The sequence below is a fragment of the Alexandromys fortis genome, unplaced genomic scaffold (assembly GCF_014885135.2).
Source record: "Alexandromys fortis isolate MF-2015 unplaced genomic scaffold, M_Fortis_MF-2015_v1.1 scaffold_128, whole genome shotgun sequence".
Lineage (NCBI taxonomy): Eukaryota > Metazoa > Chordata > Mammalia > Rodentia > Cricetidae > Alexandromys > Alexandromys fortis.
The window spans coordinates 915,369-936,398 of NW_026068012.1; the positions used below are offsets into that span (position 1 = coordinate 915,369).

Genomic DNA, 21,030 nt, shown 5'->3' on the forward strand with positions numbered 1-21,030 from the left:
TGTCACCGCTCTGGGCGCTCGGGGTCCTTCCTTCCCCAAGACATGGATTGCCATGATCATGCAAGTCTTTTCAAAATGTTTTTAGATCTCAGAGACAGAATTAGACTGGTTCCTCCAAGATCTGGACAAAGAAATTAAAAAATGGCAACAAGAGAAGAAAGAAACCCAAGAAAGATTGAAGGCCCTGAAGAAAAAAGTGAAAAGGCTTGTAAACACCAGCGAAGCGTAAGTAACGGCTGCAGCACGGCGTTACTGTTCTGTTGTTGCTTTTTGGTTTTTTGAGTAAGGGTTCTCTCTCCCTGGTTGCCCTGGAACTCACTCTGTAGAACAGACTGTCTTCAAACTCACAGATATCCGCCTGCCTCTGCTTCCCGAGTGCTAGGATTAAAGGTGTGAGCCACCACCACCTGGCTGGCATTGCTGTTTTTAATATCCTGGGGTTTCTGTTTCTTGTCACATTTTTGTACTTAATTTCAAATACATATATCAAGTAAAAACCCTTTGAGATACTATTTTCACAATCGTGCATCCTTTAAGAAACTTCCATTGAAAAGTTTTTTACTTGAAGCTTTGTCTGAGCTGGCATGTTTCAGTTAATAAAAGTGAGAGTCAGCAAGGGTCCAGCTGCCTTTAAGGTTGAGCATCAGCGTGAGCGTTTTTACTGCATGTGCCATGCTGGCTGCCTGATTTACTGATTTTTTTTTTTTTTTGAGATGATTTCACCTCACCGTGTGGCCCAGGCTATCCTCAAACTTGAGATTTCCCTCCCTGTATTCCTGTAGGGTGGGACTCCAAGCGTGTGCCCTTGTAAAAGCAGTCACTAAACCTTTTTCCAAGCAGCACAGTTGATGCAGTAAAGCTGGGCAGCCTGGGGCTCACGGGGAGCGTTATGGGTGTGGATGCAGGTCACTGGGTTGTCGTGGAACAGCCTGAGAGGTAACTAGGGTTGTGTGCCTGCTTCTGTAGGTCTGCCCAGAAGACCGATGGATTAGATACAGAGTGTGGATCACATCTGGACCAGTCCGTGGGAATCAGGCAAATCAAGTTTTCATTATTCTTGATGTCTTTCACTACAATCTCAGTAGACTCTAAGTATATCATTGTCTGTCTGCCTCTCTTAAATAATTCTCAAGGATTGAGTATGTATATATTCAGGTTTCTACTTTTATTTCCCATTGTCAGTATAAACACTGCCTAGATTTATTGCTATTATTTACTCCTTTCATTTCCTTGCTTTGAAGTAGGGTCTCACTCTATCCCTGACTGACCTAGAACTCCTGTCCCTGCCTCCCAAGTGCTGGGATTATAGGTGTGCGTCACCATGCCCCCCCCCTTTTTAATTAACTTGAAATTGAAAGTGTATTTGAAGCATTCTTCTGAGGTGGAGTGTGGCTCAGTAGCGGAAGCGCTTCCCTGCCATGCATGGCTGGGTTCCGTTCCCACCAGTAGGAAACACCGTTTGTGCCACCTGAGTCTCGGGACTCAGTATATCGCTCTGCTATTGCAGGTTTGTTTCATAATTGTCGTTGTGAACCCGCAGAGTTTCCTCTTCATCTTTATTAGTGGACACAACCAGGTCTCACTGATAGCAGCTGTATTTTCCTTTGCTTGTCCATCCCCATCATCTTCGGTGGCCTTCTCTGTTACAGCGTATGGCCGTGATGGGACGGGAGATCACAGCAAGTAGGAGTCCAGCCTCACTGAGGCAGATGCAGCGCTTTCTTTCTTAGAGCCCACAGACCTTAGTTTTTGTGTGTGCATGTAGGTCATGAAACGAGGGACCATGAGAGAATAAAGACATCTTACAGTTGGAAGAGTAAAATATATTTGATGTGAAAACAGGAGAGGGATGGTGGGGGAGATAGATCAGCAGGAGGAGACCAGATGCCAGGGGAAGGAGCAGGACATAGGATTCTGAAAATGACACAGTGAAACACAGTACCTGGCTAATTTTAAAAACCATGGCCCTGAACAGCTTCTTACTGATCACCTTGTTCCTATTTTTATAACTATTCAATATTGAAATTTCTTACTTGAAATATAAAGGGTGTTTGAGAACAATTACCAGTTTATCTAAATCGTATCCTCAAAAGTCAGGAAGCAGGAGCTGGGGAACTGGCTGTCAGCAAGCGCATGCCGTGTGAGGGCCTGAGTTGTATCCCGGTGTCTATGCATAACCATGGGTGCGGTGATGCATGTTCATGTCACATCAGGCTGTGGAGGTGGACACAGGAGGATCTCTGGAGCTCACCGGCCAGCTCTTGTACCCAGTTGATCAGATCCAGATATCAGAGAGAGTTCCTGTCCCAAATAAAGCAAAGTGGATGTATCCTGAAGACTCACGCTCAAAGTTATTAACCCTGACCACCACAGACCCCTACCTTTACCTGTGCCTGATGCATGTTCGCACACACGCACAGTAAAACCAGTAAACTGGCACAGTGCCCTCGTGTGTTCCTCTACACTTCTTCTAGATACTTCTTTTTGATTTATCTTCCTCTGATCACTCACAAAATGCAGAGGGCACAGTGAGTCTAAACTATACAGTGACACACAAGGCAGAAGATAGTCTGGAGAATGTGATGTGATTTCACACTGGCCTGGCATTTGACGTCGGCGTGATCTCACGGATGGCTTTGTTTTCCCTCTCATAGTGGTGCGCTCACAGAGGAGAAGACAGCAGTGGAGGAGTCCATCAGGAAAGCGAGAGAGCTTTACGAGGAGAGCCACCAGAGAGCAGTGGCTGCCGAGGTGAGCCCAGCACAGTCAGCAGGGGGAGGGCCTCTGCGCGTCTGTCTTTACCTGGAGAGTAATGCTATGATGGGAGCTGGGAGATAGGACAGGCCGTCATCCGCAGTCTAATTCCCAGATCAAATAGTTGTTGCTTTTCTTTGCCTAAGAATTTTTAGATTTATTCTTTCTTTTCCGCATCAGGACCTATGCTTGCCAGGCACGCACAGCGCTGTAGTTTACCCTGAAGTTTCTGAGTTGTTCCCGTAAACACACCTCAGTGTATGACTGCCTTCTTATTCACCATGATAATCTAGCCATTTCTCATGCTTCTCATGGAATCTTCTCCATATTTAATCAAGTGACACGCACCATGAGCATGTCAGTATTTACCAGTCCTTCAAAAGCAAATCAAAGGAACACCCCCCAGGCTGGCAGATAGCTCTCTCTGTAGGTAAGGCGCTTGTGGGTGCTGAGCCATGAGGATCTGAATCCCATCCCAAGAATTCTTTTTTATTTTATTTTTTGTTGTTGTTGTCTTTTTAAGCTGACATTGGGAAGGCAGAGACAGATGGATCCCTGGGGCTCTTTGGCAAGCCAGCTTCTCTTACTTAGCAAGTTTTCAGGCTGGTAAAAGACCTTGTCTTAAATACACAAGGAAACAGAAAAGGTGGAGTGAACCCGAGAAATGACACTAGAGTGTCCTCTGACCTCCATATGTGTGTGTAGACACGCATACACCAGAAAGTACTAAATGAAATAACTTACAAGTCAGCCACCACTACTGTGTTGGTGACTCGTGATTGTAGGGATAAGTCCCGTCCCTTAGGGGGCGTGTTCGCCTCGGGCTAATGTTAGCCTATAAGTTGGCGAGCATGCTCCCAGACACTGCTTCTGATTTCCTGGTCTCAGTGGGAACGGTGGTTCTATAAGTCTATTTCTCCATTAAAGCTGTATATATTTTTACAATCTGTCTGCATTCGTTTACGCCGTTACACGTGATTCTGATCTCAGATACACCAAGAGCAACAATGGTGAATCACAAGTTCAAGGCCAGTCTATCCTTAAATACAAAAGAAAAAGAAATATATTTATTTATTTGGGCGTTTACATATTTGTGTATTCTTCAGTCCCCCTAGAGAAGTACACATTAATTTTTGTATACTAGTTGAAAACTGAAACAAAGGAAGATGGAAATAAACTGTAACACTGGCTTTATTTTTTTGTTGTTGTTGTTTCTAAAATGTGATTTTGGATATTTGAGAACCAAGTTCTTTTTATTGTCACATGTGTCTATGGTTTTTCTGGGGAAATGAGAAAAGGATTGAGTTGGACTGTCTGAAAACAGCCGACTTCTAGTTACTTGTCATTCAGGCTCCTGCTTCTCGGCGTGTGCGCTGCGCCAGCGTCTGGCAGCAGGCTTTCCTGGAGGCCCTGTCCGGATTGGTGACACCTGGATTAAAATGAGGCCGTTCCACACCTGCACTGATTCTCACACAGCAGCCAGTTACCTGTGGGGAGAGCTGAGCGCATGCCCTTGGTGTGGGGGCGAGGAGGCGCCTGGTCACCTGATGAAATTACAGCATTATTGTGTTCTATGTGTCTGCCATTGTACTTTATTTAAAGAGAAATTGGAAAGTTCTTAATGTTTACTTGTGAGACGTTTATGTATCCTCCATTGTACTGTCAGGTGTCTGTCCTTGAAAACTGGAAGGAGCGAGAAGTGTATAAATTACAGAGTTTGGCCGCACAAGCGGAAGCCTATCTTAAGAACCTCAAGCTGATGAGCAGGTACCGTGGCTCCTAGGTGCTCTTCCCATCCTGCACTTGGGAAATACAGTTAGAAATACTTGAAGAAAAACAATTACTCAAAATGCTTGACCCAAAATGCTTTTTCTACAGTATATTTTGATCATGTTTTCCCCTCCCACAAGTCCTCCCAGAACCTCCCTGTGCCCAACCGTCTGTCCTTTTTCTGTGTCTCTTAAAAATAACTTAATTAAATAAAGGCAAGAGAACAGTATGACGGAAAGTGGGGGGGGGGGGCAAAGCAAAAATTGATTTTGTGCTGGCCAGCTCCCCTGGGGAAAACTGATTTCCCTGTGACCTTGGGTGTCAGTTGCAGAGAGCTTGACTAAGGGTCTCTGCTTCCCCAATGCAGACACTAAAGTATGCACCTCCACACCTGCTCCAAACTGTACAATTTCAAAGCAGGCCTTCTATCGTATGTTTGTTTTGTTTGCCCTTAAATGCTTTTGTTTTCCCAGTCTGTAAAATGGGTGGTAAGTAGCTGTCTGCTTCAACCTTGCAGTGATTCTGCGTTGTGCCCCGAGATGGAGGCCGATACACACTCCTGGGAGTCCTTCCTTTCTACCGTGAGAGAGGAAGTGGAGAGCACAAAGGTGAGCCATCTACCAACATCATTGTGGGGGTTTGGATGCTCAGGAGACTACCATTGTATTTTAAACATTCCTTTTCTTAACATTTTTTTCAGTCCTTTTTTTGTTGAAATTACTAGGAATTTTTCATGAAATTAGTGATATTTTCTTAATTATCTTATATCATTTGCTTAGCACACATAATGCCCTGGGTTCACTTCTGAGCATGAAGAAAAGGAACAGAAGGAATTACAGTGCTCAGATGCCCAGGTCCTTCCCCGCTCGCTCTCCTGAGCAGGGGGGAATTACAGGAGGCACCCAGTGCTCAGATGCCCAGGTCCTTCCCTGCTTGCTCTCTGAGAAGCAGCTCTCCTGCTTTGGTGATCTCCAGGCCGAGGAGCCTGCCCACCAAGGGTCAGATCATACCAAGCTCTTCAGGCTTACCACCTCAAGCCTCTCAGTAAATGGTTTGACTTCCTTACAATAATTATCTTAGAGTTTTATTCACACTTGTATTTCTTGGGAAACGTGGTCATATGAATTATCTGACAAGAAAAAATATTAATTGAAACAGTTGTTTTCTTTTGGAATTGGTTACAAAAACTTCACATTTTCCCTTCTACCCACAGTCTCAGTTTGAAGATCAAATTAAGGCCATTAAAAATGGCTCTCGGCTCAGCGAACTTCCCACAGTGCAGACTTCTGGGCTTTCCTTTCCTGCCTGTACGATGGTGAGTAGAGAAGGACACAACCAGTCTCTATCGTCACTGTCCACAGTAGTTCATTTTCACTGTTTCCTGAACATGGGGATAGACCGGTCCTGAGGTTCCATATTGGTGCTCCTGTAGCCTCTGTAGCACAAGTAGTAAAGACTCAGAGACAGATACTGGGGTTCAAACTGACCAAGGACAGGCGACTACAGGCTGAGCCCTGAACCTTTGTCTCTCTTGTCTCACGTCCCCTCTCGTGCTGGGATTAAAGGTGGGAGCCACCACCACCTGAGCCTTTTTCTGTATTCATCTTGTGTAGCCAGGGTGGCCTTGAACTCACAGAGACCCATCTGCCTCTGTCTATCAAATCCTCGCATTAAAGGTGCGAGGTGCCATCACTGCCCGGCCTCTAGTGACTTAGTTTTACCCTCTGATCTTCAAGCAAGCTTCATTTTATTAAAACATAAATACCACTATAAACTTTTAAGCTTTAAGCATTTTATCATAAGTGGATCAATGTTTCTGCAGCTGTGCATGCGAGCAGGACTAAGACACTGTGATCCCTGTTCCTAGCCCTTTCATGGGCCTTAGTGTCTGTTTTCTTTCTCGATGCGGGTGTGTGTGTGTGTGTGTGTGCGTGCTCACTCGCATGTACATGTGACATACAGACATTAGTGAACCACATGCATGTAGTCTAGCATGTCAACAAGCACTCTAAGTAGCAAGTGTGTGTGTAACTCCTAGACACTTGGAGGCATGAAGGTCCTCATCAGATACAAAGCAAACAGTACTGCACGCGCAACAGGAAGGAGTTTGCTGGTCTAGCCTGTCGTGTTTCATTGCTGTTTGAGGTGTGTCCTGAATCTCACAAACAAAAAGTGCTTACTAAATTTTATCTTTGACTTTAAAGTGCTTTTTAGAATGGCAATATTATTTTTTGGACTTTGTAGAAAGGCTAAGCATAGCTGTCAGTTTATTGGGTTTTGAGGTGCCTGTTTCTGGGATTTAGACACAGATGAGACTAGGAATTCCAGGCCTCTGTCAGGTTTCAGAATGTTTAGCATGTCCTTGCAGTCCTGGTTGCTGCTTTCCCAGTGCCTGCCTTGCACCTTCCTGCTACCAGCATGTCCAGGCTCAGATCTGTCCTAGTGCCCTGCCTCTGGCCTTTCTCTGGAAGGCTCACTGGTACCTCCCTCCCTTCCTCCTCATTACCTTTATAATGCTCAGTGGATCACCTTAGTCTAGAGACCTCAGTGCCTAACAGCCTATTGCTCCTGCAGAGGACCTGGGTTTGACTCCCAGCACCTGCATTGTGACTCACGCGTCTGTAACTCCAGTTCCAGGGCATCTAAGCCAGTCACATGTACACAGACATAAATGCAAGCCAAGCATTCATGTACATAAAATAAAATTTCAATGTCTTAGGAATACAAGGAGTGGCATCATGACCTACACTTCTCTCTCCACATCGACTTCAGTAAGAAGTAAGCTCTTAGTTATGCTGAAGGGTCTCATCTTTGTTTTCTCCAAATTTCTACAGAAGATATAGAAGAAGAAGAAATGACTCTTAGAATATTTTACTATTAGCTCATTTCATTTTTATAATTTTAAAACAATTCAGGTATTTTTTCATATTCAAAGTTCTGAGACCTCTAAGTGTATCAGGAACTTGTATAAAAGTATCCTTAGGGACTGGAGAGATGGCTCAGAGGTTAAAAACACTAGCTGCTCTTCAAGAGGTCCTGAGTTCAATTCCCAGCAGCCTGGCTCACAACCATGTATGATGAGATCTGGTGCCCTCTTCTGGTGTGTAGGAATACATGGAGACAGAACACTGTACACATAATAAATAAATAAATAAATCTTTTTTTTTTTTTTTTAAGAATACCCTTAAAAACTATTTCGTTAATCCCAACACTCAGGAGGCAGAGGCAGGAGGATCTGTGCGTTCAAGGCAAGCCTGGTTTACAGAACAAGTTCCAGGACAGCCAGAGTTACAAAGAGAAACCCTGTCTGGAAAAACCAAAACCAAACAAAAGAACATTTCTTTTGTACCTCATGTCTTCGCTGGGTATTTAGTGGTGGTGAAGATTAAATGTGGAATGGGCTTTCAGAGTACTATGGGCTTCGGAAAAGACAGACCTTAAACTCACAACTACAAAATAAACACACTGATGTTTGTCCCCTGAATGCTCTAGTAACATAAATCCACATCTAGGGTAGGAAAGGGGTGAGAGGGTAGTGTTTGGGGAGGGGCAGGGTGCTAACGCTTAGAGCAGCCTGGTGTTGCAGTGGACATAGCACATGCCGGGAGGCTGGACATAAAAGGGGACATGCAGTCCTCCTTTGCAAGGGACAGGAGGAGCACTGCAGAACCTTCCAGGGCCATCAGAACAAAGTTTGGACTGTTCTTTAGGTCATTGGGAAGGCTGAGGTTTAGGTTTCAAGTCAGGGGGAAGATGAACTGGAGGAAGAAGTTGATGGGCATACAAGGCTAAGTGAGCTCTGCGTGGCTCAGCACCCTCAGCAGTGTGTGCAGGGGGGGAGACTGTAGGTGGGACTCAGCACCCTCAGCAGTGTGTGCAGAGGAGAGACCATTGGTGGGAGCAGTACGGGGAAAATGAAAATCTGCTGCTCACTAGACGGGAGCAGCGTGGTTGTGAGATGAGAAGGCTGCTCCTGAACCCGAGTTTGAGCACAGTGAGTTTGGTTCACCAGATCACTCATGGTTGTGCAGATAAGAGTCTCAGGAAAATATCCCAGTCTAGAAATTGTGTGGTGGTCTGGGGAGAGTGGAACCTCGGGTTGAGATTTGGGCCTCCAGCAACATAAGATGAGGACAGAAGGTAAGAGCTACAAAGAGCAGAGTGGGGTGTGGCCAGCACGAGTCTCCCTGTTCCTAGGTGGGTGGAGACAGCTTTGGGAATATTAGAGCAGATCTTATTGGTTAGCAGTAGCTTAGCTACCAAGGCAGAGTTGTGATTGGGTGGAATGGAGTGCTGTCATTTAGGCTGTTTTTCTAATTTTAACGTGCTGCATTCAGGTTTGCCAAGACCACTCTGGGCATGTGCACTCATCAGCTATCTTCCTCTTGTCAGTTACCCTCTGAGTCTTCAGGCCATGAGGATCAAGGGCCCGTGACTTCTGTAGACGTGACTGGAGCAGTCCTCAAGGATTTCCTTGTGACACCTCCTAGTAGCTCCCCAGAGGAGGTTCCTGAACTGGTATTAGGATCACCCACCCATCAGCCTGAAGTTGCTCAGCCAGAAGAGCTCGAGAGGGCTGGCCAGGCATCTCCATCAGATCAAAGCCCCGAGGCGGAGGAGAAGCCACCTGGACAGGCTCCTCCGTCAAGCCAGTCTCCAAACAAGCCTTTCAGCAGTGTTATTGAGCAGTTGTCAGTGGTGTTCCCATGCTACACCAGGTATGAATAGATGTTTGTGACTGTTAAATACGTCATTAACTATGTCTTTGGGGGTTGTTGCTGCTGTTGTTTTGAGACAGGGTCTCATCAGTGTCTAGCCCTGGATGTCCTGGAACTCACTATGTAGACCAGTTTGGTCTCAGACTCACAGAGATCTACCTGCCTCTCCTCCTGAATGCTTGAATAAAAGATGTGCACCACTGTGCCTAGCCTTTGAACTGCTGCTTGATCAGATAAAACCATGACCAATTAGGGATTAATATGAAAAGGATTGTGTTAGTTAAATCAAGAAAGACATGCTCTTCGTTTTTTTTGCTCCTTGTAACCATAATAGTGTGATGCTGGGGACTAAACCAGGGCTTTGGGCATGTTAAGGAAAGGCTCTAACACTTGAACTACACACCCAAGCCACAAGTAAAGATTCTGATGTTCATTTCAGGATTGAGTGTGCTGTGCTTAAGCCAGGCATAGTGGCACACACCTTTAATCCGGCTCTCAGGAGGCAAAGGCAGGCAGATCTCTGAGTTCAAGACCCGCCTAGTCTACAGAGTGAGTTCCAAGACAATTAGAATTGTTACACAGAGAAATCCTCTCTTGAAAAACCAGTGTGTGTGTGTGTGTGTGTGTGTGTGTGTGTGTGTGTGTGTGTGTGAAAGCACTGACTCCTGAGTAACCCAACAGCAGAAACCATAGTGATTTGCTAAGACTTGATGAGATCGGTAAGACTCCAGCATTGTTTGCTGTGGAGTCTGTAAATGAGCTGTAAAATAAGTTGCGTGTCATATAGGAAAATACAGAGCAAAGAACACACTAACATCTTAACATTTTGTAAACAAGACGTCTGATTTGTTAGCGGTGTGAGGTGCGAAAGGTAAATTGGATTCAGCATGAGATGTGTGTACATACTACGACAGGGTCCATGTGAGTCTCTGGAAAAGCTGCTCATGCCTGAGTCAACACGCTGTGTTCATCCAGCTGACTTCACTGTGTCTCTGCTCTCCAGTCAGTGAAGAGAATTAGGATCCAGGGACAGCTTAAAAGAGAACTCTGTACACAGTGACTTTTTGTACCTGCATTGCTTCTCTTTCTTGGTATTAATGGGTTATAAAATTGAAATTTAGGAATAAAGTAGTCATTAAAAATGTCTGTTGGGGAGATAACTCAGCTTGGTAAAGTGTTTATGCAAGCTTGAGAGCCCAGGTTCAGACCTCCATCACCCTCATAAAAAGGCAGGCCCATCAGCCAGCCCTGAAATCCTGGTACAGATAATTCAAAGACCCTGGACTTTCTGGGCAGCCCATCTATCCTTTCTCAAAAATAAGCTGGAGAATGACTGAAAAAATACACCCAGTGTTGACCTCTAGCCCATATATGTGCACATACAGACATACACAGTATGACTGCCCAGAGCCAGTGTTTCCCAGCTCAGTGGAGTCCTGCCCATAAGAGCAAGAGCAGTCTGAACACTGTGACTGCTGAGCCACTTGAATGCCAGGACTGGGGTTGTTAGTTGCTTGAGAGAAATCATTCCGCCATAAATGGATCTTTCTGTATGGTCACTGCAGTTAACTGGTCGACAGATTATCTCTGGGTGGTAAGCTGATCTTTCTGTACAACGGTCACTTTGGTTGACTGGTCCACAGGTAACCTTGGGGTGGTGAGCTGATCTTCCATACAACGGTCACTTTGGTTAACTGTCGCCAACAGGTAACCTTGGGGTGGTGAGTTGTCAAAGTCATTTATTGTTCACTTTTCTCTTTCAGCACTGAGCTTGCTGGTTTTGTTAAAAAAGTTCGAAACAAAAACAAGAACTCACTCTCTGGATTAAGTATTGAGGAGATTGTTGAAAGAGTCACAGAACACATTCTAGAGGCACAGAAAAAGGAAAAGGTAAGATGTTTGTCTTCATGCTTGTTTATAAAATGTGAGACTGAAAAGCTTGCAGTCCAGCCCCCAGTGAAAGAGAGCAGACTAGAAGGTGGCCAGACGGTCGTAACTGCACCTTGTTCCCTCTTTCCCCCTCATCCCCTCTGCAGCCAAACCCAGGAAAAGACAAGAAGACACCTGAGGCTCCTGCTGCTGCTGCGGTGGCTATGTCCTCCCAGAGTGCTCCCTTGGCCGCTGTTGGACTGTCACCCAAAACCAAAGGCCAGAAGAGAGAAGACGTCCCTGGGAGCCCTGTGAGTATTACCTGGATAGCTGCATTGCCAGTTTTTCTCTTTATTGAGGAGAGGAGTTGGGAGGATGCAGAATTTTTAGTCCATGAGGTGGCCCTTTCACTTTGAGGCTTACTCTATTTGAAACTAAAATTAGGAACCAGATTTTGCTGAATTTGAGTATACCTTCATGTCTGGGGTCCAGGGTGGCAGCCGACTGCCTGGATATAACTGGGTTTTGTCCTATACTTTTACAAGTGGTCAAGTGTGTTGATCTCATATATCAAGTGGGGAAAGCAGTTTTTGGATAATTTTATCCTTTGTAAGCCGGAACTTAAAGGCTAGTTTGCGTCACTCAGCACTACTGTGAGCCTGGGTGGGGACCTGTACTGCCAGGCTGCTGCTGGATTCATTGATGCTGTAGAATACACATACTACTGGTACCCTTTGCCCGTCCATTGGGTGCCTGGAAGTGAGTACTGAAATGGGCTGAATGTGCCTGCAATTTGACATTGCTGATTTAAGTCTCGGTTTCCTTTAAGAATATAAGAATCTTTTTATTTACATAGTGCATCTGATAAATTGTTTGTGTGGCTTTATCTAAGTTGGCAAGGCTCTTTATTGTCTGTATCTTACAATAAAATACCCAAGGCATGAGTGTGATCCTGTCAGCATTCAGCTGTGTGAAGGTGTGGATGCCTTGCTTGTCAGGCAACAGCAGTCCCTTGGCTGGAGGCCTACTGCTCTGCCCTCTGCTCTGCCGCTGTGGCACAGAAGTTAGAGTTCAGGTCACGCAGCACGAGAAGGTCTTTGTGAACTCATGCTTCTTCCTCTTGCCCTGCACTTTTCCACCCCCTCCCCACTGTACTCCCCAGGGGTCACATCTCCACTCACCTAGTGAGAAAACTCAGTCTGAGTCCGGACTTCCCAGGGGTTTAGGTGAATTACAGTGGCTATGTTCTTCCAGCCAATCGGATTCTCAGGGCATTTGCATTTTTAGGGGGAGTAGTGCCCAGCCCCACCTCAGAGTAGACTAGGTAATCACCTCTAGGAGAGAGCTGCTTCTGTCTCTGTGGTGACTGGTGTCACTTTTCAATTTGTTGAGATCCAGACATGCCTTGGGGGGATTATCTCGATGGGGTTTATCAAGGTGACAAGACTCAAGACTCAAACACAGTGGGCCTACCATTTTCTGCTTGGGGTCCTAGGCATTAAAATAAAGATTGTGTGTGAGGTGCAAACACGTGTGCACATAGGAACAAGTGCACACCCATGTGTCCCTGTGCAGAGGCCAGGAGAGGACGTTGAATGGCCTGCTATATCAATCTCACTGTTTCCTCTTGAGACGAGAGTCTTCGAACCGGAAGCTCTTTTTCCAGTGAGGTTGGAGGCATAGTGCAGGTTCACTTTGCTCTACTGTCCAGGACTCAGGGAAGAGGGGGAAGGGCTAACGTAGAGCAAAGTGAACCTGCGCTGTGCCATCTGCCCCATATCAGCCTGGGCCCTGTCAGCACCTCAGGAGAGACCATAACCTCTCCTGAGGCTGATCAGTGGAACTGTTTGCTCTCAGGTCTTCAAGCAGACTGTACTAAAATATAGTTCAAATCCATCACAGTTACGGGTCTGCTGGCATCTTGCTCCTTAGGCGACTGGCTTGAATCTCAACTCTGCCCTTCTTTTTCGCTGTATTTAGTTTGACTTTTCATCCTTCCTGACTTTCAGTCAAATAGCTTCTGTTATTAACCAGTGAGCAAAATATATTCACAGCATATAAAAGTTACCCACAGCAAAGCTATTTTTTTGTTGTTTTAAGTTTTTTTGAGGCAGGTTCTCTCTGGAGTCCTGACTGTCCTGAGAATTCATAGTGTAAGTTAGGGTGGCCTTGAACTCCCAGAGATCCACCTGCCTCTGCCTTCTGAATGCTGGGATTAAAGGCGTGCACCACCACCACCTGGCTAGACACTATTTTAAAACTTAAAAGCTGGGGCTGGAGAGAGGGCTCAGCGGTTAAGGGCATTGCCTGCTCTTCCAAAGGTCCTGAGTTCAATTCCCAGCAACCACATGGTGACTGACAACCATCTGTAATGAGGTCTGGTGCCCTCTTCTGACCTGAAGGCATACATGTAGACATATTGTATATATAATAAATAAATTTAAAAAAAACTTAAAAGCTATTTTTCACTCTGTTAAACCATAATTGAAAAATAATCTACCCTTTGTGGCAAAAAAAAAAAAATATTAAGGCCACCCATGTACTAAGTGATGCAAGCACATACCATAAATAGTTTATTTATTATTCAAATGTGTTTTTTTTCCCACAGGCACCAGATGCAAATTCCTGTGAGCTATGCCACGAGATGTTCAAGTCAAAAAACATGCGTGTGCTAAAATGTGGGCACAAGTTTCACAAAGGTGTAAGTATTATTTCTGACTGCCTACCATGCATTTTAAAAATAAAAATGGAATTTGGGGGCAGGTACCAGTCCTTGTGTTTCCAAGCCATTTTTTCTTTGTAAATCTGCACATACTGTATTCATGGGCCTATGTGAAAAGAGATGTTTGGGAAGTCGGTAGGATCTTGGACCAGGGGTGGCTGTAGCTCTGTAGACCCCTTTTTCTCTCGTCATGCCATGGGTGAAGAATTACAGTTGACTGCCTAGCTCTATTGGCTCTAGGACTGTATGCAATATTAATTCTTTGAACGTTGGTTTCTTGTGACTAAATAAATAGTGCACAGTGTCTGTTCAGTGTAGCATGTAAAGCTGGGGCACCGTGTTAAAGACAACATGTCCTTCTAGGACCTGAGGACCAGTTGTCTCGGTGTCTGGGCTCTGCTGGTTTAGGACAGACGAGTTCTCTACCTAAGGAAGGGCCGACTATAAAATACTCAGTAGCAGGGCCTGATCAGGTTGCAGAGCCCCCTTCAGATCATGCTTTGGCCTTCAGCTCCGCGCCTGCACAGAGAATGTGCGCACAGATACTCAGGATTCAAAAGCCAGGAGCAGGCATTGAGTGGTTTTGTGGCCACACAACTGACAAGTGGTGCAGTCAGTCAGTCAGGGAAGCTGACCGAGCTTAGACTGAGGACAAAGCCTTCACGGGCCATGAGTCTGATCTGGAGCGCTCTTGTTTCTCCTGGGCTTCAGCTGTCCTCCTGCCATGAGCAGACTGTGATCTTCCTTAAGGATTGGGTGGCACCAGACTGAGAAGTGGCATAGCCCTGCTCCTGCCAGAGCACACTGGTTTAAGAGAGCCGGGGCCCGACCCTGCAGCACTGGCTAACTCTTATCTCCTTTGCAGTGCTTTAAGCAGTGGCTTAAAGGGCAGAGCACCTGCCCCACCTGTGGCAGCGGGGACCTGCTGTCAGAAGAGTAGCCTGTTGCTGAACCCTTGCGAGCCCAGCCCAGCCGACAATGGGAACTGCCTCCCTGTTGCTGTAGGTAGTCACTCCTCACTAACGCACTGCTCGCCTGTGTGATGCCTGACAGCAGTGTCCTGTCGCCAGTGTAGACACAGATGTGCAAACCCCGACACTGTGTACCACAGAGCTAACCAGCGGAGTCCTGAGCCATCCACATCAAGTCCCCCGCAGTGGCAGCCGTGTGTGGGCCTCTGTGATGCTGTGTCACACATTCCTACGCTGGTGGGGCTGCTGTGGGGGCTCTGGGATGAGAGCTTCCTGAGGAGAGAGCTGTGAGCTCTCAAGCAGTGCTCCAGTTGTGAGGATTCTTAGCCTCTTCAGTCCTTCCCTGGAATTGTATGGTCTCCTTCATCAATTTTTATATTTTGGTTTTTCGAGACAGGGTTTCTCTATGTAACAGCCCTGCCTGTCCTGGAGCTCACTCTGTAGACCAGGCTGGGCTCAGACTCACAGAGATCTGCCTGCCTCTGCCTCCCAAGTGCTGGGATTAAAGGTGTGCGCCACCACCACCCAGCCCCTCTTAAATTTTTAAATGCTTATGATCCAATTGATCCACATCCTGGAAACCAATTCTAAAATACGTTTTAAATTAGCTTGAGCTAAGACTTTTCTACCTTGGAAGCAGGCTACCTGTTTGCAGCAGCCCCACGCCTGAGGCTCACCCTGAGATCTCTGTGCTGTCTCCTTAGCTAGTCTCCCAGTGCTCGGAAGTGTCCAGCTAGTTAGACCTGAGCACGCGAGCGCTGTGCAGAACCAGCCACCATCGTTCTCCATCCTTACACTACCACCAAAAAGAAATACACCAGACAGTCCTGAGTGTTGGTGTTATTAAATTGTGTGTTTGACTTTTGTGTAAAGTATTGCATGCAATCTTGTGTTGTGACCTGAAATCAATCTAACTGCGATAGAAATTATTCAAAACTAGGTATATTTAGTGACTTATAGGCAGTGGCAAATACAGAAACATGAACCCTGGATGTATTCCATTTCTCTCAAACACGAAGAAACAAAAACCTGTTTGCCAGCGTGTTCTCTGTTGCAGCAGCAGTGTGGTCGCCTTCTTGTGTCTGTGTGAGTTGTGGTGTCTAGTGACCTCGTCTGTAGCAGCTCACTCCTTATTCTGAGACATTCTCCGCGGTGGTCCCTGAACATGGCCTGCATGCTCTAACAGTTGTGAGCGGTACACGTTCAAGTGCACAGGGGTACTGTGGTATCCAGTGCAGACTGTAGTCGCCGCTGAGAGAATGAACTCCCTCCCTTCAGAGCCTGTGAACATGCCTTATACTTGTCCAGTAACTGTCAATAAAACGTTCTGAAAGATCAGTCCGCTGTCGTTCTTGTCGTTCTTCCCAGGTAACTTAAACTTTCATTCTGCTTGAGATGTCGGGCTCTGTGCTGACAGCTGCTGAGAAGATCTTCCTTTGGGGAGAGCGGCATGCTGCACTCAGGAGCCTGACCAAGGGCCTTGGATTATTGTAGAGCCTAGAGCAGAACATTCTTTTGTGCCTAAGCGCAGCTTGCCAAGCTCGACTGTTTAAGTTCGTGAATAGAACATTTATGCAGCGATGACACAGAGTGGACTGTGCAGTGCTGCTGCAGAGAGTTCTCGTGGACACGGGAAGATCCTGAGGACGGCTGCATCTCTTCAGGGCACTTCTGGGCTTACGGATGCTGAGGCTGGTCCATGGCAGTGCCTTTGGAAAGGCCCTGTGGGATATGCCAGACACTCGCAGATATTAAAGAAAGCACAGTTTACTAATATATTTACTAAAAGCTGTTGAAACTCCTGTTGGACAGGCTAATGGCACCAAGTGTGCTTGCTTGTCTTAGAATACAGTCGTCAGGCACGTTCTGTGGAGTGTTTACAGAGTCTGAAAGAGTTGATGGCCGAGAACAGATACTTGCAATCCCCTGGTGATATAGCCTCCTGAGCTGCTACAACTGCTGCCAGCTCAAGACTGCATCCCAGCACTCGGTTCTCAATATAGAGGAATGGACAAGGTATACACATTCCTCATGGAAGGCTGGGGGTGCTGGCGGTTCCTTGTGGGACATGGCTCCTAGTCAACAGTCTCGTCATGCACCCCCCCCCCCCGATGGTGGCCATAGTGAGAAGCAAGCATAATTTTAAACTAATACTCATTCAAATATATTCAAACAGTAGCATTTAATTCAATAACTTGAAGCATTGGCTATGCCTTTAAATTTGGATTTTTTTTGTCTCTGAAGTGCTTAATCTGTATTATGAATAATGGATAGTTAATACCGAATTCAAGTGATGCCAATACAAGACGTTGTATTTGTAAGGTAACGAGAAAGGCTGCGGTAGTGGAAGCAAGTAGTGAGAGCTCATGCAGCAGCTCGGGTAGTAGGACCAGTCAGTCCTCGGTCACAGCCCTCTCCAGAGACACGGGTTCAAGGACACCACAGAGAATGGCAAAGGTGGACACCCTGATGAGGCTGGACAAGCGCAGGCAGGCCGCATGGTGACAGGGTGGTTGCTTAGAACAAGGACCAAAACAGCTCCTGCCGAGCATTGCATGAAAGAAAGGGCGGCCTTCTTGTCCTAATGCCTGTGCCTTAGGCTTGATTAAACTGCGACAGAGGGGAGAAATGGTGGTCACTTATGTCTGGGGCCTTTCTCTTGCTCCGTTGACACGATGGCCCGTGTGTCCACCTTCACGCAGTCACCTGAATGTCTGGACAGGCGATGCCAGCCATGGAAACCATTGGGAATGGGACCGATCACTGCAGATGCGTGGCCCCAGGCTAGACTGGTGTGGTAGTGGGCAAGAGATAGCCCCTGAGAAGATGGTCAGAGTATGGTGTGTGCGTGGAAGAAATGTCACAGCACCGTTCTCTACAATGTACATCTACCTGGCAAGGTGTACACTGCAGGACATGGCCAGATGACTTGTTTAGATTGAAGGAGCTTTTGCATGGTGTCTTGCCAGGGCCTGGGCAAAAATTAGGGTAAGAACTGTTCTTCCTCCTGCTTTTGCCTCATTTCCTCTGCCGTATGTGGTCTCACTGTCCTTGCTTTCAAGAGGGAAAAAAAGGAAATAGTAAAAGTACATAAATTCTAGTCAACTAAAAAAATCACAATGAGGGGCTGGAGAGATGGCTCAGTGGTTAAGAGCGCTGCCTGCTCTTCCAAAGGCCCTGAGTTCAATTCCCAGGAACCACATGGTGGCTCACAACCATCTGTAATGGGGTCTGGTGCCCTCTTCTGGCCTGCAGGCATGCACACAGACAGAATATTGTATACATAATAAATATTTTAAAAAAATCACAATGAGTAGACTGTTAGTCTGGGCAAACTGATGGACATCAAGTCACAGAAATTGTCCGTGTATTAAGAGTAACGATGTTCAATATCCCATGGGAAACCCTTACCCTGTCAGAGTACGTACAATCCAGATGGAGCAGTCCTAAATGCAAACAGTGTTGCTTCTACAAGACAGCAGATTCTTAGGACACCATAAGGAAGCTGGGCAGTGGTGGCGCACACCTTCAATCCCAGCACTCGGGAGGCAGGCAGATCTCTGTGTGACTTCGAGACCAGCCAAGTCTACAAAACTAGTTCAGAACAGCAAAGGCTACACAGAAGAACCCTATCTTGAAAAACTTAAAAAGAAAAACAGTAAGTTGGCTCATCAGTGTTGACTTTCTGAGCACGTTCCCACGGAGAAGAGGTATAGGTGGGGGCAGTGGTTCTGCAAACATCCCGGTGGCTCATAGCCTTCCTGATAGGAGTTAAAACCTTACTAAGATGGTGGTGCATGTTGTCCTGCGCCTGCTGGGCATGAGGATCAGCAGTTGGTATGTTTTCAGAGGTTCTGTGAACCAGTGTTTGAATACCACATTAAAACAGAAGCAGTCACAATATAATTCATACCCATGTCTTTGGGTTGTTAGAAAGGATTCTATGTGGGTTCTGTGTCCAGTGGTGGATGGAAGGGATAGCCAGATAACCTCAGGGCCTTGCCCATCGGAAGGAAACAGCTGGTCTCATGGTGCCCCTTCTTTCACATTTAAAATGGTGATTAAAGTGTCTCCCCCCCCCCCCCCCCCCCCCCCCCCCCCCCCCCCCCCCCCCGCCATTCCCCCCCCCCCCCCCCCCCGCACGGCTTAGGTGACTCTGCTGAATGAACTTTCCTGCACCCTCTGGCTAAGGGACTCACCCTTGCTGTCCCAGAAGAATGGGGCCCATCAGCTCCTGAGCCAGGGACAGAGACAGCCTGGTTGAGACGTCCCTTCATAGCTCCTTGGAAGCAAGAAGCTTCAATATGACACAATGCTGACCCCACACTGAAGGTGACCCAACGTGTCCCCTGAGAGGGCAATGGGCCAGGCCCTGGGCCTTGTCAAGCAGAGTGGAAATTGCCATCTTTATGGCACAGGGAGCTTCAAAAAAGAACCTTGCACTTTCTAATGTGTCCTTGTATCAAACAGAGGTGTCATTGTTTTCAGCAAATACCTTGAGGCTCTACTGAACAAATGCCGTCTGCTCCCTAAGGTCTTCCTCTGTACTTCAAAAATTATGTATGAAGGCATTCTGCCGAATTCCTTTAGTGTCTGTTTCAGCTTCAGTTTATTTGGTGTGATAGAAAGGTCTTAATTTAGATCTTCCTGCCACCGGTTCCAAGAAATCCACCACCAGCTCCAAGTTCCGTGTCCTGAAGTGGCACCCATTCCAGTGGGGTGAGCCAGCAGCCTCCAAAAAGAGAATGCGGGAACAGATGGCCATTGTGCTTCCAGACACTGGCCGCTGCCCAGCGCCAGCAGGACTCCAGCTTTCTCCTGTCCTCTGGGGAGGACACACAGCTACCAGCCTAACCTGCCAGACTGAAAGCTGAAGCCAAGCCTCCCACACTTGAGGATGTCCCTCCCCTCAGCCCGCCATACCCTAGACAGGTCCTGCAGGGCCCTTGCAATACCCTCGCTGGTCTCCCCAGGAGCAAACCAAGTGGCCCTGGACATCCTGACGGCTGCACAGCTCTGTGACCTGTCAATGCCCATTAATGAATCCATCAAGTCTGCCACCGGCAGCCACAGTTCTAGTGCCCCAGTTAAGATATAACGGACGAGGGGGGAACTGAGCATCCTGATGGGGAGGCTGACATCAAGTAGGAAACGAAGCGCATGACCCGCGTGGTGATCCAGACAGGAGTGGAAGCTGGAAGGGGATGCGGGGATTGAGGGACATACGGTGAGGCAGGGCTCCAGATCTGGACAGAGGCCAGGGTATGCAGCATCTGATAGCAGCTTGGAGGAAGGGAGGAGCGAGTCGAGGTAACGGAGTGGGAGACCTGGGGGCATGAGGGAAGCTGCCAGCGCAGGAAAGCCTGCTGGTGTATTTGGTAGATGGTGTAGAAGTGGGAGCCGCCGCTCAGGACAGAGTGGGGTGCTGGAGCACAGTGGCCTAATGCCAGCGGGATGGAGGCATTTCCACAGCTGGTGGTCAGCCGGCTCACCCGTGAGTGCTCCTTGAATGTCAGTACTGCCTGCGGCCTTACCCCCAAGGGACTTTGCCAGGCCGCCAAGCAGGGAGCGTTTCTGATTCACTCTGGTTCTTACTGCCCACCCAAACCCCTGCCTCTAGTCCTACCCCTTTCGGTTGCTTGGATTCTGGAGTGACAGGGTGCACTCACGCCCACCTCCCATGGCAGCCGTCTTCCTTACTGCCTTCTCAGTGCTGGTGTAACTGCTCAGTCGGTTCCCACGGCAGCAGGCAGCCCTCACCCCACCACACTGGCCTTTCTGAGTGGGGCCCTCACAACCCACCTCACGAAGCTCTGGTCTTCACACTCGTGCAGTGCTGAGAAAACACATGTGCCTTGCTCATAGCTGCTCAGTAGACAATTCAAAGTACCCAGGCTGTAAAGTCCATAATACCGAAAACTGGCGGCCTCCACTCGCCGCCCTTGGCCCCGTCTGACTTTTCTCACTGTACGTGTCACCTCTGCCCCTCGCTGTCTAACAGCACCATTGTAACAAAAACTGTCTGGGGCTACTGGGCCCGCTAATTACAGAGATCATGGTATTTTAAACCCCTTTTCGTACCCATTTTACAGATGCAGAAACAAACCCCAAAGTTTAAGTAACGTACCTGAAATCATGTCTGAGTGCAGGTTTGCACCTGCCAAACACTCAGCGCTGTAGTGTTCACCGCTACTCCCACCAAGCTCACATTTCTACTCTCCTGGGG

The 21,030-nt window shown here is 47.2% G+C and overlaps 1 protein-coding gene across 9 annotated transcripts in view; it reads left to right on the forward strand.

Moving 5' to 3' along the window:
- The window catches only part of Ttc3 (tetratricopeptide repeat domain 3), a 96,330-nt gene extending 80,188 nt beyond the window's left edge, over positions 1–16,142 (forward strand). For all 9 annotated transcript variants that reach the window (XM_050162047.1, XM_050162048.1, XM_050162051.1 and 6 more), the window contains 11 exons: positions 86–225; positions 967–1,035; positions 2,655–2,751; positions 4,421–4,521; positions 5,042–5,132; positions 5,738–5,839; positions 8,917–9,242; positions 11,006–11,132; positions 11,279–11,422; positions 13,720–13,812; positions 14,699–16,142. In XM_050162047.1, coding sequence (XP_050018004.1) covers positions 86–225; positions 967–1,035; positions 2,655–2,751; positions 4,421–4,521; positions 5,042–5,132; positions 5,738–5,839; positions 8,917–9,242; positions 11,006–11,132; positions 11,279–11,422; positions 13,720–13,812; positions 14,699–14,773 — 1,365 coding nt within the window. In that variant the 3' untranslated portion in view covers positions 14,774–16,142. The remainder of the gene's footprint in view (positions 1–85; positions 226–966; positions 1,036–2,654; positions 2,752–4,420; positions 4,522–5,041; positions 5,133–5,737; positions 5,840–8,916; positions 9,243–11,005; positions 11,133–11,278; positions 11,423–13,719; positions 13,813–14,698) is intronic.
- Positions 16,143–21,030: the final 4,888 nt, after the last annotated feature.